The 18,187-nt window shown below is 35.5% G+C and overlaps 2 protein-coding genes across 2 annotated transcripts; both read right to left on the minus strand.

The window, feature by feature from the left end:
- Window positions 1–3,238: 3,238 nt before the first annotated feature.
- Window positions 3,239–5,778, minus strand: LOC108362825 (cuticle protein 65-like). The gene is made up of 2 exons (XM_017615971.1): window positions 5,696–5,778; window positions 3,239–3,928 (listed from the first exon to the last, which is right to left on the minus strand). Exons 1-2 carry the CDS (start codon window positions 5,705–5,707, stop codon window positions 3,557–3,559), a joined length of 384 nt encoding a protein of 127 aa, XP_017471460.1. The 5' UTR covers window positions 5,708–5,778; the 3' UTR covers window positions 3,239–3,556.
- A 7,650-nt stretch (window positions 5,779–13,428) lies between these two features.
- On the minus strand, window positions 13,429–15,047 carry LOC108362824 (cuticle protein 38-like). The gene is made up of 2 exons (XM_017615970.1): window positions 14,941–15,047; window positions 13,429–14,265 (listed from the first exon to the last, which is right to left on the minus strand). The coding sequence occupies exons 1-2, from the start codon at window positions 14,950–14,952 to the stop codon at window positions 13,843–13,845; spliced, it is 435 nt and encodes a 144-aa protein (XP_017471459.1). The 5' UTR covers window positions 14,953–15,047; the 3' UTR covers window positions 13,429–13,842.
- Window positions 15,048–18,187: the final 3,140 nt, after the last annotated feature.

Consider the following 18,187-nt stretch of genomic DNA (forward strand, 5'->3'; position numbering starts at 1 on the left):
AGTTCGAGTATGAAGAGTTGGATGCAATGGCATGAATGCAAAACCCCATTACGTAGTACGTACTTACGTATGTAAATTAGTATAATTCTTTGATAATTATTAACATATTTACTTTGGTTTGAAGGACAACATTCGGGGTTAATATCCTGCAGAAGATGTGCAATGTAAACTTATGTGAATGAATAATTGATACGTAATTTTAAAATTACGATCGATAGAGAAAAGGCGTAAAAATGAGTAACAACAATGTAATAAATAATTTAAACGACAATTAAAACCAATTCTCTTCCAAGAAAATTTTTAGCTGCGACAAAGAGACTGAACTGTTTTCTCACTACAATCAATTTGCCAGCAAACAGCAATGCACAAAGATCAGTCAACTAACGGCTGATAAATTCAAACTAAGCTTTGCAATAAAGCTATTTTCACGCGCTTTAAGTTCGTTTATTAATAAACTGGGCTTGAGTATAAAAAGGAAGGTCAAAATCTAACGCAGCGACATCTTTCGTCAACAGCAGCTAGCTCACTTTTTGTTAAGCTTACAATTAGCAGTAAAAAAAGCACAGCTTAAACCGATGTCGCAAGTGCTGATTCAGCTAGCAAGAAAGTTTAGTCAAAGCCAAGTTAGTACAAACTTCAGCGTTCGCGCATTATTTGCTGTATAAAAGTTAAGCTGATCGCTGATTTGCTGAATCTCATCCCATGTGGAAAATAAATGCGATGCTTTAGCCTGCAAAAACTCCTCCATATTTATTGTTGCATATATATGTAGATCCTCAATTATTTTAAGGATTTCTCCAGCCTTTTTTTATTTAATACTTTGGATGCCTAAATGTCAAATCGATAATTTTTGATGAATTTTGGTCAAAACTTGTCCTTTATCATATAACAGAGTTCTACAAAAGGAAAAAATTACATTTTTATCAAAAGTTTTGCAAAACTTTAAATTTCACAATTTCCGAGATTTTGCCAGCTAATTTTTTTAAGTATCTCATAAATGTTAAAAAACTGGTTCTGGTATTGTTTTAAAGCCGATATTTAGGGTTAAAAAGAAAAGACTAATTAAAAAAAGTTTCGAAAAATACATACAGAATTGTGAAATCGAAAAATTCGAAAAAAATTATAAAATTTGTTAGCTAATTCTTGTTATACAATAACTCCAGCTGACCGTTAATTTTTAAGAAGACGTTTTTTAAAGATATGAACTTTTGAACTTTGAATTTTTTTTTTTCAAAAGTTATGTGAAATCCTACATTTTACTATTTCCCTTGATTTCGCAAAAAAGTTACAAAAATGGTTTTGGTCTCTTCTGATATTTGGGGCTCTCAAAAAACAGTTCACTCAGAAAATTCGAAAAATAAAAAAAATTATGGAGTTTTGAAATTAAAAAACAATGTAAAAGTAAGAACTTGTTGGCTATTTTTGTATACAATACCTCCCACCGATCTTAAATAGATCCTCGCATTTTCATGAAGGTGTTTTTTAAACATATGAAATTTCGAACTTGCTTGAGCAAACTTTAAATAAAGTTATGGTTTCAAAAATTTGTATTTAATTATAATTTATTTTTAATTTATAGTTCGCCATTTTTTTTTCAATTTAAGCCCTGCATTGATCTATATGGTATTTAGCAAAAATCATTTATGCTCCCCACTGTAAATACTTTTTATTAATTTAAAAAATTCTACTTAGTTTAAAAAAGTTGTGGTAAGGTTTGCGTGACCACAAGTATACCTCCAAAAACCTCCTTATTTTGATTTCGTTAACACATTTTTAGTTTAAAATGCTCTGTCATCTGAGGAGATCTGTTGAAAAAAAAAAAATTTTAAATAAAAATTCGATTTATTGCAGATAGTTTCAAATCGGTCCAGCTCACGTAAATATAAATATTTTGGCGGAAGTCATACCTGCCTGTTTCACCAGCAATTTAAGTGAAACATAATTTTTTCCGCCTTCTGTCAGATTTCATAGAAAATTTTAATTACAAAAAAATGTATTTAAATTAAATTGATTACGTGAAACTAAGCTTTAGAAAATATTTATTATTTTAGGTCCGATGGAAAAACCATGCCGATTTTTTTTTTGCATGAAGAGTGATGCGCCCTAACGTACATATAAATTAGCTACACTTTTAAATAAAATTATTTCATATTGACTTCAACAATTGGTTTGCAATCTCAACTAATTGCAGCGATTATACATACATCCAGCTCATAAAAAATATGTCAAGGCCACCAGGCTGTAAATGCTATAAAAGAGCGCCAACACTACAGACACGACTTCTTTTTCGTCATATCGCAACAAAATTTTACAATTTTTCTCTATGCCGCAATAACCTTACCAGTGTGTACGAGCATAGACTTTGTTGCATGAACCAATTGTGTGCACCAAGGTCGATATTTTATGCTAAAAAAAATTGCATAAAAAATATGTTTTGTCTGGGAATTCTGCAAACGCCGCCAGCCACCCACAATATGATAAATGCCTGTGAATATGTTGCATGAACGGAGCAATAGCAAACCAAAAAAAAACAAAAACATTCACAAATAGCTGCCGTGCAACAAAGCAGCGCTTAAATCACACCTACGGCAGTCGGTTAAAGTCTGCAGTCAGCCCATTGTTGCCAACGTTGGGTTATTTGCTGGTGCTTTGGTGAGTGGGTGGTGTGGGTGCTACTCAAAAATACAATAATACCTAGCACATTGCTGTATGCCGCAATGAGGGCACAGCTGCCTTGTCAAAAGCTGCTTAATATCTACAAGTAATAAACACAAATGTTATCGCAGCAAAGATTTTCTAATTTCTTATTATTAAATACATTGTTCGCCTATTGATTATGCAATTCTTCGATTTGTATAATTTATTCTTAATGAAACCGCTGCATTTTCCTACGCATATTAAGAAATTATTGGAGCGTTAAATACCATTTTACAGTACTACTCTATGTAGTACTTTGCTACAAGCGGCATACAATTTTGTTGAACTTTTAAGTTCGTTACAGAAGTCTTTCGTTTATGCCGCACAGCGCTTTCAACAAATGCGCATCTGACTATTTAACCATATCGCAGCAGACATTGAATTAGTTGTAGCTCACCATACCGCGCTTGCGTAGCCACCATCTGCCTTGCCAATAAACGGAACTATGCTTGACTAAATCCAAATTTGATAGTTCTACTCGTAGAATAATCGAAATTATACAACAAACTGTTTGGTCGTTATAAAAATTGTACTTTTTTTTAATTCCTTTTAAAAATTTATTAAAATATACTTAAAAATACACTTAGCATCGAGTACACGAATCAGACAAATTGCGGAAAAAAATCTCTGCGGAAACAAACTCACTGGTTGTTCAAAGTCAAAGCGGCTCAACTCCTCACTGCTCACTCACTCCCATAGTTTAGTTTTCATTTATGCCACCACGCTCAAGTGAAGACTATAATCAGCCTGCATTTTAAGCTCCTCCCAGTCTGCCAAATATACTTTTTTGCACATAGAATTATAGCTCATTATCCTTTTTCATGTCCTAGTTCAGCACGATCCATTTCCTACGATTTGCTTACTTATGCAACAAACCATGTCCGTAACCGTAATTCAGCCCATAGCCCAGTGAACCATGGTACGCTGGCGCCGCATATACGGCTGGAGCAGCATGCACTATCGGGATAGCTTTAGTGGCCACTTTGTAGGTATTGGCATAAGAGGTGGCCAATGGTGCGGCGATAATTGGAGCGCTGTAAGTCTTCACTATTGGTGCGGCAGCAACAACGGTGGGTGCATGATAGGCTGGCGCCACAATGCCACTGTAACCACTGTAGCCACTGTAGCCACCGTAACCCAAACCATGACCACTGAGACCATAACCGCCAAGTCCATAGCCACCCAAGTAGCCGGCGGAAGCGACAGCGCAGAGCGCAGACAAGGCAATGATCTGAAAAAAAAAATAATAATAATAATAATTAAAGACAAATATGTAGTTAAAAAAATACTTTAAATGGGCCCTTTTCAATAAATAGTAAGTAAATAGTTTGGATAAACGTTGAATTTTTTATAAATCTTTATGCAAAAATTTAGGGCAAGAGTCTCTGTTGATTCGCGAATGAACAGAAAATATGGTCCTCTGTCTTTGATTGGCCTAAGCACGCTCGTGACATTGGGCGCTCCAAGGAGCTTACGCTTCAGTGGTCACAGAGCCGAAAAGTCTCTAGCCTAAGCCCAGGTGAGTTCTCCCCTGCACGGTGAGGTCTGCTATACCAAGTTTGGCGTGTTGGATCACAACTTTGTACTTCATAGTCTAAGTGAGTTTTCTATTTACCGCGGTCAATGCAACTCATGCGACGCACTTGTGATCGCAGTCAGCTGGGATATACAGTTGTCGATAATACTGAGTGTTAAGCTATTCGCCGCTCCTGGCATAGCCAAATGACCTGAGTTCTCTCGATCCATAAGCCGGCTTCTTAACGTATAAAAACGACAACCTCTCGAGCAATTACATTAAGCGGAAGTATTTAGTTGCAAAATTTTTAATTAAAGGCTTCTGTAGGCGTGAATCAAATTGCCCCACTATATTGTAATTGGACAGAAAATTGTTATATATATAATATATAAATGATAAACCTATTCTCTGGTTGCAAAATTCCGCTACGGATTTCTTAATGGATTCGACTACGTTGCCATTCCAGAGCAACTTCCAGTCGAGAATTACTCTTAAGAACTTGGTCTTATTTTTGAAAATTAGTTTGGAACCTTCTTATTTCATAGGTGGTATAGAAGACGACAATTTTTAATCGGAAGTAAGTACTTTTATGCCTGGAATGCTACTAGTTACTGAGGCCAAAGGATTAAAAGCCGTTTCCGTCGTTTGAACCGCAGCCGCTATAGTCTTGAGATTAGCAGTCAGCGCTATTAAACTGTAAAGTAGAACAAACGTGCGATACCTTATTGGAGTGAAATCTAAAGCAATGTATTTCGGCCCTAAAAGAGCTTCCATAATACCTATCTGCCGGTCGGAGATGGCGTGTAATTGTAGGTAACTACTTCCCTTTGTTTGAAAACATCAAGACGTACAACACAAATTAGAAGAGACTCGGCCAAGCTCTTAGTAAATGTGTCAAGCTCCAATTGTTTATTTTTTTCGTTATTTAAAAGCACAAGGATCCAGAAATTTGCAAGATTGAAAAATTTTTTCTTGAAAAACAGTGGAGTTTAAAAGTATCCTGTTGCTGGCCTATTGCCAATAAAAACAAACCTCTTATAAATTATGTCGGTCTATTAAATTTTTTTTATGTTGCGCTTTCTAATGTTTATAGTTGAGTAAATAACACATAATTCATAGCTATATTTGTGAAATTGAAAACGCTCTTAACTATGACTTCTAAATTTTTAAAGCAACACTTTAACCACATGAATCCCGGCTTGCAAAAGGAAATTTAGATATGTATTTGCGATTTTTAATTCACTTTGAATTAAGCTAGATTTTTAGATACTATAGAGTATCTGTAGAGTAGAGTAGGGAGTATCTAATAAAAACTTTATTTTATCAAATTATTTAATTGAATGAGAACGCATTACTATCAAAGCTATAAATTCGGACACGTTAAATAACTTTTTTTTTAAACAAAATCACTCTTCACTAAATTTCTGCTCGACTTCACACAAAAAATCACAATTAATCCTTTATTATCCTTTCCTTGCTTACCAATTTGAACATGTTGATTTAAGTTAAGTTTTTTAAGCGCACAACTTCCACTAGATATTGTTAACCGCAAATTTTGTTATGTCTTTCCACCGCAACCGTAGCCGATATTTATACACAAAAATCAGAAAAATTCTGACAAAGTTGCGCGGAAAGCGAAAACACGCGCGCAAATACAATTGCACACAGATCAAAACAACAAAAGAAAAATTGGCATATGAAAAGCGAAAAGCCAATATATGACAAATGAAGACAAAAGCCGCTATTAGAGCATTAACTCAATTAAATACTTCAAAGAAATATGTACTACACTAAACTAAAGAGAAGCAACAGCAACAGCAACAGAGGTTTCAACAAATGCCAACAAAAAAAAACAAAACGCCCTGACGATGCGCAGCACATCAACAACATCGACGGCCATCAGCTGTTGTACAACGTACGTACGTAAGTAGCTTGAAAGCGAAGGGGTTGCTTTGCCGTGGAATAAAATTAAAAAATAAAAATAAATAAATAAAACAAAAAACGAATGCGGATAAGGTGGATAGAACGTGCAAGCCTGCACTCAATAAGCCACAAGCTGCCGGCTCTAACGGTGAGCAGAGAGTTGTGAACTCTCAGCGTTAACAAAACTCAGCAAAGCTAAGGTAGTGTTAGCTCTGCGCCAGCCACTCGGCATTGGCGATCATGGAAATTATTGTGCTGAAGCACTGCTCTATTTTGATGGTAATTTTATTGGTTTTACTTATTTGTTGCAGTACTATTATGCTAAATAATTGAGTTCAATTAAATTTTTAGTTTGACTTCGCCATGTAGCGTTTTGTATTTGTATTGAATGAAATATTCAAACAAAAATTAAGTTTCGATCAAAAGTTGTTAATTTTGCATAAACGCACCGGAAATGTTTTAACAAATTGTTTCGAAATTTAATCTTACACTTAAACTCAGTGCTACCTTTTGCGTCATTCTAAAGATAAATAATTCACTTTTCAGCATTTTTTAAAACCTTTTGGTAAAACACGCTTACTCCATTGAAAGAATGGCCTGGTCCTGGACTTATTGCTTACGCAGATGACGTTTCTGTAAAACTTATTAAGCGGAAAGAGTCTGTCTACACTTATGTAGCTCTCTCATGTGCTAATCGCTACCGCAGATACGCCTGTGTTGTTTAGCATCAACGCTGGGAAACATAAGATTAAGAACTGGTCAAAACTAAAGCTGCTAAATGGGGCGACTCTTCAGCTGAAGCAAAGCACCGACTTCGGAATAATACTCGATAGCAAACAGTCGTGGCGCCTTATAATGTGGAAAAGAGCGCCACGAAAGCCTCATTGGTGCTATACGCTTGCAAAACTATGCTGGGTTGCAACTGGGGATTTTACGCCACCTCTTTCGCATTGAGTCTTTACTGCAATGGTCCGGCCAATACTCTTCCACGCGTTACTGGTGTGTATTCATCAGTGGAGAAGGAAAGATTTCTTACTCCCTGTTGGCCCTTGTTTGAGGATCAGCGTCCACACAGGTACAGAAACACAGGAATACAAAAATGAAGTGCAGACTTACATTGACCAACCGCTGAACCCCTAATAGAAGCCCAACTTTTGCTGGCTCAGAGTTCCGACTTCCGCGTGAGACCTGCGTTACTCTTTCCCACCTAGTTAGGGTATAGATATTGCTGGCGCCAAAACAGCTACTAATCAAGAATCAACCTTGATATTCCCAATGAATGTCCGGTATCTGGAGACTCCCTCTCGACAACAACCATCTAATCACATGTCGACTCACACCTACTCAGCTAACACCTCTCTCTCTCTCTAGTGCAACCCCAGTTTGGGTGCAGGTTCTACAGAGACAATAATATAGTTACAAATCTATCTGGACAGATCGAGTTTATTATTCCAGGTACGCTCTTTGAGACAAATTTCGAAGATGCAGTGAAGGATGTGGGTGCGGTAATGTTTTGCGCAGAGCTCGATGCTTATAAGTCTTATAAGCTGCCGGACCACTGCAGCATCTTCCAGGTAGAAGTATTATCTATGAAGATGGTGGCGGAATTATCGGGCATTAACCGAATAAATAAACGGTTGTACCTCTATAAGGCTAAGATAAAGACACCACTATCGCACGGTCTTCTTCAATAAAAGTGGTACAGTTCAGGGTAGATATGGATGAACTATACACCGGCACGAATTTACACTTGGACAGGCTACGGAACACACCGGCGTTACGACGAACGAGGAGGCCGTGGGACTTTCCATATAATGCGACTTGAGCTGGTATGCACCGAAAGTGTGGACCCAAATAAAAGCTTGCATAAGGCTCACAGGTTTCTCCTATATTTTAGAAGGGAAGAAGCTAAGGTGAACTAACAGGATACTATGCGTAGGCTTCACACATCTCTAAATTGCAGGAGATGCTGATAGAAACCGAAACCGGATGTTATCTTATTTTCAATGCAATAACCTGTAATCGATTGCGCATGCGCAAGATTCGATGATTATCTTGTGGCGATCTATATCATTTTTTTTTTGTTATTTCAACTTCCACAAAATCTACGCATTAAATAATACTACTTTAAGTAAGATTTCTTTGCAATACTTTTCAAGATTCATTACGGTCAAACGCGGTATAGTGAAACCTCTAATCGTGCATATCCATTTTCTGCCAGGATTATTGAAAAAAGCAACCGTTTTACCTTTTCAAAAAATATATAAATAAATAAACACAAAAAAAAAATAAGTAATAACAATGGTTTTATTTCGTTTTATTTAATATATTCCACACATCAGTCAGTAACAGCATTTAGTAATTTCCTTTCACTTTTTATTCATATACATATAGTACATACTATTTTTTTGTAATATTCTTTAAACATTTTCAATTGTAAGAATTTTTTGTTATTTGCCAATATGTACGAATACTACGTATGTAAAAATTTATTTCACAAGTACCTGTACACATGTACGCTAATTGATTTAATTACTCAATTACTTACAACTCAACATGAAGGCTATTGAATTCCACACTGACCAGGTATATATGAGTGTACATACATACATACATTGTACATGCATAGGCATGTAAAAATGTCTAAACACGCATGCGTATACCTTTAGTTAAATATTTGTATTAATATATTCATTGAAAGGAGGGTACTTGCGTAAATGTTAAAAGGAATCGCTTAAGAAACAATAAATATAATTAACTTTTTTGCACTTCGTTCTTTTTGGGTGCAATGGAACGGAAAGGCGCCTCGATTCTTTTGTTGGTTACTTAAGCAAGACATGCATAGCTGTAGGCTGATTTCTTAATGAGCAATTACCCACCATGCTAAACATGAGAAATAGGCAACAATCATCAGTGGCAACAAATTGGCGACTCACCGATTTATTGCTGTGGTGACAAATCGGCACCATCATTTCTTTCATGTCAACTTTGAAATAAAGGAGTTATAAAAAATTCCCAAACTTATAAATTTCGCGTCAACAGTATTATCCAAAATCGCAAAATCGTCTAAATTTTACCAAGGACAGGATTGAAAAAATATGAAGCGCCATAGCGAAAGAAAAAATGAATTCCGTTTCTAAGTTCCAATTTTGTATACAAAAAAAAGTAAGTACGCCTGGGCCACACTGGAGAAGCGAAACCTCCGTTACATATCTATTTTGTCTCATAACTAATATACATGCATATATCGATAAATATTGATAACAAAATCGATAAATATCGATAACAAAATTGATCAATATCGATAAGAAAATCGACGAATATCGATAACAAAAGCGATAAATATCGATTAAAAAATCGATAACAAAATCGATAAATATCGATAGCAAAATCGATATATACCGATACCAAAATCAGTCACAAAATCTATAAAAAATATCGCTAACAAAATAGTTAAAAATATCGACTACAAAATCGATAAAAATATCGATTATTATATCGATAAGTTCCGAAAATATCGATAGCAAAATTGATAACAATATCGATACAAATTTGGACAACAAAATCGATAAAAATATCGATAACAAAACCGATAAAAGTATCGATTATTTTATCCATAAGTCTCGATATCTCTAAAATCCCAAAATAGTTCCCAGATAAAGTCTCTGGGTCACTCTCTATATCCTTGCCTCATTAATTACCTTTATTTTAATCTTACTTCCCCTATCTTCATCTTAAATTTTATTGGTAATAAGGTAAGTCAAGGATACCTTGTTCTTCATTTTTGCATTTGTCTTTACGCATCTTTGTTTTTGTCTTTATTTTTACCTTTACCTTTATCCTTTTCGTTATTTATGTACGTACTCACCCATACTTTCATTCTTGTATTGGTCTTTTTTTAAGTGTTATTCTTTAACCTTTTATTAGCATTTTTTTTTTTAAATTAATACCATATGCATACACACAAGAAGCACTTGTTTCAGCCCCAATCATTTCCGTTGCACCATTTCCGTGTGCGATTTCCGTTCAATTTGCTAATTTACTCCCAACCAACCAACCGCCGCTAAAGAAGTTTCACTTGAAAAAGAATTTTAGTAAAAAAATGAATGAAATTATTCCAAATATCGCCTGAAGCGATAAGAAAACGACTCGCCCAGGTGAGTTGCCTTCGGCGGACGTTTTAGATCGACTGGTAATAGGAAATTGATACGCTGGCAATATTACCGGCAATAAATTTATTTCCGAAAGCGAGACGTTTTCTTGTTGGCGGCAACAAAAATTGTTTGGTGGATAATATTTTGTCCCATCATGATGGAATACATGGACCTACTAAATAATAATACCCGTATTGGAATGTTGAAATGTCTCAGAAGGGTTCAACAAAGTACGGCTCATCTAGAAGGGCTACAATGCGGGATTGCAAAGGAGCTTCAGTATGCATTTTAAGTCGCAATAGAACATATTTGCCAATAATAATAATATTAGTTTGGCGCTTACACATATGTTAGTGTTTAGCCGAGCTTCCTCTCCGACTTGTGGCGTGCGCCTTGATGTTGTCACACAAAGCTGAGTGACCTACCGTTTTACGCCAACTCCGAAGGGCGATTGCATTTTTATGAGAAGCTGTTTCTCATGGCAGAAATACACTCGGAGGTTTGCCATTGCCTGCCGAGGGACAACCGCTGTTAAGAAAAAACCGTTCACTATATTTTNTCGATTATTTTATCCATAAGTCTCGATATCTCTAAAATCCCAAAATAGTTCCCAGATAAAGTCTCTGGGTCACTCTCTATATCCTTGCCTCATTAATTACCTTTATTTTAATCTTACTTCCCCTATCTTCATCTTAAATTTTATTGGTAATAAGGTAAGTCAAGGATACCTTGTTCTTCATTTTTGCATTTGTCTTTACGCATCTTTGTTTTTGTCTTTATTTTTACCTTTACCTTTATCCTTTTCGTTATTTATGTACGTACTCACCCATACTTTCATTCTTGTATTGGTCTTTTTTTAAGTGTTATTCTTTAACCTTTTATTAGCATTTTTTTTTTTAAATTAATACCATATGCATACACACAAGAAGCACTTGTTTCAGCCCCAATCATTTCCGTTGCACCATTTCCGTGTGCGATTTCCGTTCAATTTGCTAATTTACTCCCAACCAACCAACCGCCGCTAAAGAAGTTTCACTTGAAAAAGAATTTTAGTAAAAAAATGAATGAAATTATTCCAAATATCGCCTGAAGCGATAAGAAAACGACTCGCCCAGGTGAGTTGCCTTCGGCGGACGTTTTAGATCGACTGGTAATAGGAAATTGATACGCTGGCAATATTACCGGCAATAAATTTATTTCCGAAAGCGAGACGTTTTCTTGTTGGCGGCAACAAAAATTGTTTGGTGGATAATATTTTGTCCCATCATGATGGAATACATGGACCTACTAAATAATAATACCCGTATTGGAATGTTGAAATGTCTCAGAAGGGTTCAACAAAGTACGGCTCATCTAGAAGGGCTACAATGCGGGATTGCAAAGGAGCTTCAGTATGCATTTTAAGTCGCAATAGAACATATTTGCCAATAATAATAATATTAGTTTGGCGCTTACACATATGTTAGTGTTTAGCCGAGCTTCCTCTCCGACTTGTGGCGTGCGCCTTGATGTTGTCACACAAAGCTGAGTGACCTACCGTTTTACGCCAACTCCGAAGGGCGATTGCATTTTTATGAGAAGCTGTTTCTCATGGCAGAAATACACTCGGAGGTTTGCCATTGCCTGCCGAGGGACAACCGCTGTTAAGAAAAAACCGTTCACTATATTTTTTGCTTTGACCAGGGTTTGAACCCAGGTGCTGATGAGTGAAAGCGCGCACTGCTTACCACTACTTACATTTACTTTTGGTCTAAAAAAGACTTTTCTAAATAAAAGCTATCTTAAGCGCTTTCACTGAAACGATGTCCAATAAACCGATTTATCCGGTTTTTTTCTTAATTTCAAAATCGGGAACCGGTCTTTACTGGCGTATAATCGAACACCCTAGTAGAATCAAGAAAATAACATAGCTTGAAAAATATTGCGAAAATGGGCACGTTCAGAAGGCGCAACAGCTCAGTAACTGTTGCGATAGCACCTTCTGAACGTGTTGTTTTGTACTTCTGATCAACTGAACAGTTGCGTATCAAGCCGTTCAGAAGACGCTTACTATTACTGATTTTTTTAGCAACGGTTGCGCTCAACTGCTGCGCCTTCTGAACCTACCCAATTAAAAAAAAAAATAAAGGCCTTTTCTTTTCTTTTTAATAATTATTTATTTTTTTTTTCCAATTACTCGAAAGCCAGTTTTGGAAAGAAGGGCGTATAATCGAACACGCTAACCATAGAGAGCACAAATACAATCCCTATTTTTGTAAGAGAGGTTTTCTTCTCCATTTATATCCACCCGACTAGTAACCGGTGGAATAGTCTCAGCCGGAAATTTTCAGTCAAGATCAAATGGAAGTGGGAAACCGAAAACCCTCAGCTGCCGCCCAACATCTTGTTACATGCATAGAACGCGATGGGCCCTTCCTTTGCTTTCACCACCACGTTGAACCGTCTTATTCTGTGGCAATTGATGCTTTGTTTCAGACGGAGAACTAGAGGTAGGTTCAGAACTAAATCAGTTCGGATTCTTATATTTCCTATTTAGTAAAGAGTTGTAGGTATGACTTTTTGCCGTAAATATGACACTCCATTTTTATCCAAGAAAACCTCCAGGGCAAACTTACCGCTCTAGTATGTTTGTTCTCTCGATCCATATAACATTCAGTTTAAAGTACGGAGAAAGCCAACAGTGTCATGATATTGGAACGTTGTTCAGGCTAATGCGAATCTGGATGGTTAAGAATATTTCTTGCACACACGTAATGAATAATCGCTTAGAAGATTATTGTGTGAAAATTTTTTTTTTTTTGGAATTGGATTAAGTTTTAGTTTTCCTTTCCGTAGGACCTGAACTTGAAAGTTAAAGCCCAAACTAGTTAGTAGGAGGAGCATATATTGACTTATTAGGTATTAGGAAGTGAGTTTCCAAAATGCCTTTGATATCCTGTCGTTATGTTAAATTCACATGGAAGATAAATGTAGTTGTAAAATAATTACCTCCATTTCGCATATATATATAATGACGATTTTTGTTTGTCATAACAAACCTTCCAAACCACTGGAAATTCAAAAAGATTTTTCATTTTGTTTTAACATTTTATTAAAAATTACTTAAAAAATTAACTCAACATTGAATACACGAAACAAACAAACAAACAAAATCTCTGCGAAAAAATAAACATTAATTCTGAAGAAATAACTTTAATTTTTCTGCTTCTTAAACACTTAAACGAAGTCCTTCAGTTCTGCTCTGCTCACTCACTCTTGTGGTTGTTGTAATTTATATCGCCGACTTGCATGAATAGCCTGCATTTCTTACTCACTTTAATCACACAAATCTCGCCAAATGACGACGACATTTTCCGAATGTGAAGAAATTTATATAGTCTCCTGATATGCTTATGATTATATGTATGTATGTATGTATGTGAGATAGTTCAACAAATGTGTGTTCCCAAAAACAAATATCCATAATGCTTTCGATGTTATAGTCCTTAAATTCATTAGCCCTTTTTTCAAGTCCTTGTCCGTGTGCATCCAAATTCTTCACAATCTACGCACTTAATGCAACAAACCATGGCCATAACCGTAGTCGAGACCATAATGGCCCAGCGACCCGTGGTAGGTGGAGGAAGTGTGGTAAGCAGGCGCCGCATATACGGCTGGAGCAGCATGCACCACAGCTGGGGCAGCATGCACGACAGGAATAGCTTTAGTGGCCACTTTGTAGGTGTTGGCATAGGAGGTGGCCAATGGCGCAATGGTCTTCACAACCGGTGCAGCAACAATGGGCGCACTGTAAGTCTTCACGATTGGTGCGGCAGCAACAACGGCTGGTGCATGATAGGCTGGCGCCACAATGCCACTGTAGCCACTGTAGCCACTGTAACCCAAACCATGGCCACTGAGTCCATAGCCACCGAGTCCATAGCCACCCAAATAGCCGGCGGACGCGACAGCACAGAGTGCAGAGAAGGTGACGATCTGGAAGAGAATGAGGAAGAAAATTTAGTTAATTTTGAGAAATAATTTTGAAGTGAATTAAATCTTTTTGATTAACTAAAATACGCGAAAAGTTGCTATTTTACATTTTTTTTTGCTACTGACTAAGCAAAAAAATTTTTTTATTCCTTTATATTTTCTTCTTTCAATTGGGACTTATTAAAAATCAGCAGGACTTTTGAGTAACTTAAAGCTTGCAATTTATTGAATAAAAGCTAAATGGGCCATAAAACTGTATACCGAAAACTGTCTAAAATTCCGATAAAAAATTTAAAATTCAACACAAATTTTGTGAATTTTTCTAAATTTTTAAACTTTGAATTATGTGACAAAAGTTACAGCATGAACTATATTTCTATAAAAAAAAAAACTTTCGAAAAAATTTGCTCATAATATAAGCAAATATTGCCAAAAAACCTCTGCGGCAAATTTTTTGTTGTATTCACTGTAATGATTAGTTTGCACAATAAATCGATTTTTTTTTTGTATAAAATTTGATGTTATTATTATTTTTTGTTCGACTTCAGTTGGCTTATTCCAATATTCCAATTGAAATTTTGCCATCACTTCACTTGCAACTTTTCACAAAAATGGTTTCCTTCGCTCATTAAAAACAGCACACTTTATTATCCTTTCATATCCTTTCGTACTGCTTACCAATTTGAACATTTTTGTTGTTGCGAATTAAGATTTGTTAGCACACAAACTACCACCACTAGAGTTTGTTAGACGCAAATTTCGTTATGACTTTACATTGCAGCGGTGGCGGTTATTTATACACCAAAATCGGAAAAGTTCTTACAAAGCAACGGAATGACTAAACTTACACGCACGCATACGTTCTCATATACAGTTATACAAAAGAAAAATTGGCATATGAAGAGCAAATAAACGACAAGCCAAGTCGAAAGCGTCAACTCAACTCGACCACTCAAAACAAATATGTAGCAAGCAGAAACAACAAAAACAAAACAGTGTTTTCACAAATGCTCAAAAACGCCCTGACAACGCACCAACAACAACAACAACTCCACCGATAGTCAGCTGATGCGCGAATTGTGCGAGCGAAGGGGTTGCCTTGCCGCATACAAAAAAAAAAAAACGAAGCAATAAAATTAATTGGTCACCAACTAGCCGGATAGAACGCATGCGCATGCGCTCAATAAGCTGCGGACGCATAGCCTAGCTACGAGCTGGGAGCTTGACGCTGCTCACATGCACATAACTACACCAGTGGAAATAATACTCAGGAATATACAGTGACTCAAAAAAGCAAACGCAAGTTTCTTTTTTTTTTTAATAAATATTCAAAATTTTTATTTTTTAGTTAAAATTTTATAAAAATAGAGTTTATTTAAAAAAAATAACCACGGAAATCAAAGATTTAAACTTTATGCAAAATTTAGGGAAATTCAACCAATTTTCATCAAAGCTTCCAACTGTCCAATCTGAATTTTTAGACAATTTTTGCGTATGCAGTTTTTTAGCCTATGAAATTTGATTAGTAGAACCAAGAGCATGCTTGAAGGGGCTAATAATTTGCTAGCTTTTATGAAATATTTTTTTTTCTTTGCACATTTCTGCCATCACTAAGAGTCAGCCCAAATTCCATGGACTGTAAAACTACATACGTTATTTTTTTTTTTTAATTTATATGTATTAAAAATTTTAAATTTCGTTGAAAAATTTTTTTAGTTTTTTTTAATTTTGGATAAAGTTTTAAATATCGTTTCTGTAATAAAATTAACCCTTTTTTATAAAATATTAACAAAAAAATTACATTAAAAAAATCACCTTGTGGTCATTGTGTGAGTCACTGTAAATACATACGTACGTTTGCACCTCAGCAGTGGCAGTTTATTTGAAATACATAGGCGCTCATTGACGGCAATTATAATCACTATGCAGTCCATTTGTAATGATAATTTTATTGGCTTCACTTACTCATATTTGCAGCTTTGAAACTCAACAATTGAATTAAATGTCGCTTTTTTTGTTGAATTAGCTTTTTTGAGCGCTGAAGTGTTTAAGTGGAAATTGCAACAAAAAATAATATGCCTATAAAATGCCTATCAAAGTGGTCAGTTGCGTAGCGGTTGGCTATGCATTGACACACAGGAAATTTTTGTATATAATTTAATTTTAAAATATTAAATGCTTAGAGTTGCTTTAGTGACACTCTAAAGCCTTAGCTGATTTTTTTGTTGGTTTTTTTGTTTTAGTTTTAGTACCTAGTATGTAGTGCAACTGTTGTCCATTCATTAATTTTCAATTGATTTTACAGCCTTTAATAAATTATGCGTTAAAAGCACTTTATTTTTTGTTGTTGATTTTTACCTCTTTTTGCGCATGCTCGCCCATGTGACCGCAGGCATGTGACGATTTGTGCAACATTTTTTTTTACACTTTTAGCATTGCATGTATTGTGCTCCAAGCTAGGTCAAATGCAGCTTTTTGATTTTAATCTAATTTTTTAGCAACATTCTTGATAAGTATATGTGTACTTATGTATGTGCGTGCTTTGAATCAACTGGAGTTATCGATAAAAACCAATTCAGCTTCAAGTGATTAATAATTGCATTTTAAAAATTATGAATTTTATTTTTCATGTTTAATGGTAATCTTTAGCATAAGTTATTAAATCAACAGAACGCAAAGCTGCAGGAACTAAAGATAAAAAAAGAATCCTCAAAAGTTTGATTAATCGCTCATTCATGATTCTTCGTTTCATTTATTTTATATGGGAACTCATATACAAATATGTATTTACATAGATATGCATTGTTAAGTCTCTGCGCATTTTTTTTTTGTTTTTCGATAGTTGCAAAGCGCATATATGCACATATATATTTACCCTAATTGATTTAATTGAATAATTAGTCACAACTAACTATCGGGCATTATGCAGGTCACATGAATCGTGTACAATATGATGCAGTTATTTGCATATGTACATAGTCCTTCATATGCAACTATGCATGATAAAATCACTAAAATTGTAAGATAATGAGCTAAGTATTCTAAAGCAAGCCATTTGAAGTAAGAAAAAAAAATATTATTTTATTTTATTTATGTGGTTAACAAAATATTACGGACCGTTTTCACAGTGGAGCGTTAACACAAATTCGGCAGCTAACTTTTTCAATTTTTTGTACTGAAAACTTCTAGTTAACTGCCGAACGAGAGTTAACCTGTCACTGTAAAAACGGCCCTAAGTGACTTTTAACCAAATCTATGTAGTCTCGTATCAGTAATTTACACGAAGTAAAGAAAATTGAGTGACTAAAGCAACTATTCAATCCAAATACAATTCCTACGTCGCACGCCGGCTTCTCTCAAACCCACCTTTCCAGAAGTTGAACTGGTCGAATGCACCGAATTACTTGGATTTCAAAGGGGCTCGGAGTTTTCAGAAAACTAAGTTGGTAAATAAAATTATAATATTTTTCAAAGTTGATAAATTGGATTATTTAATATATATACACATAGTCATTAGAAATTCTAATAATTCTCTTTAGACGAAGTTTTTTAAAGAAAAAATCCTACCCCTCATATTCCGAACAAACTTTCTGTCGACAGCGTTGGTACCTTGTATTTCGCAGGTAATAGGGCTTTAAACCTTGCCTAGAGCACTGAGTGTAGGAAATTATTGGTCCTATTTCATTATATCGACTACTAAGTGGAAGATCGGCCTATCTCGGCAGCCAGTTGGAAAATGCCCTATCTCAAAAAACGTTTCATTAACGCCCCATTTCAGAATCCTATTGAAAAACAAGTAAGAAAGTCTAAGTTCGGGCGGAGCCGAACATTAAATACCCGGCGCAAGTATTAAATATATGTTTTTTCACCTTTCCGAAACCTTCCGCTAGATGGTAAGCCGGGGTGTATCAATTTTGAGTAAATT

This window comes from Rhagoletis zephyria, unplaced genomic scaffold (genome assembly GCF_001687245.7).
Source record: "Rhagoletis zephyria isolate East Lansing unplaced genomic scaffold, Rhagoletis_zephyria_1.1 Rzeph_scaffold_01106, whole genome shotgun sequence".
Taxonomy (NCBI): domain Eukaryota; kingdom Metazoa; phylum Arthropoda; class Insecta; order Diptera; family Tephritidae; genus Rhagoletis; species Rhagoletis zephyria.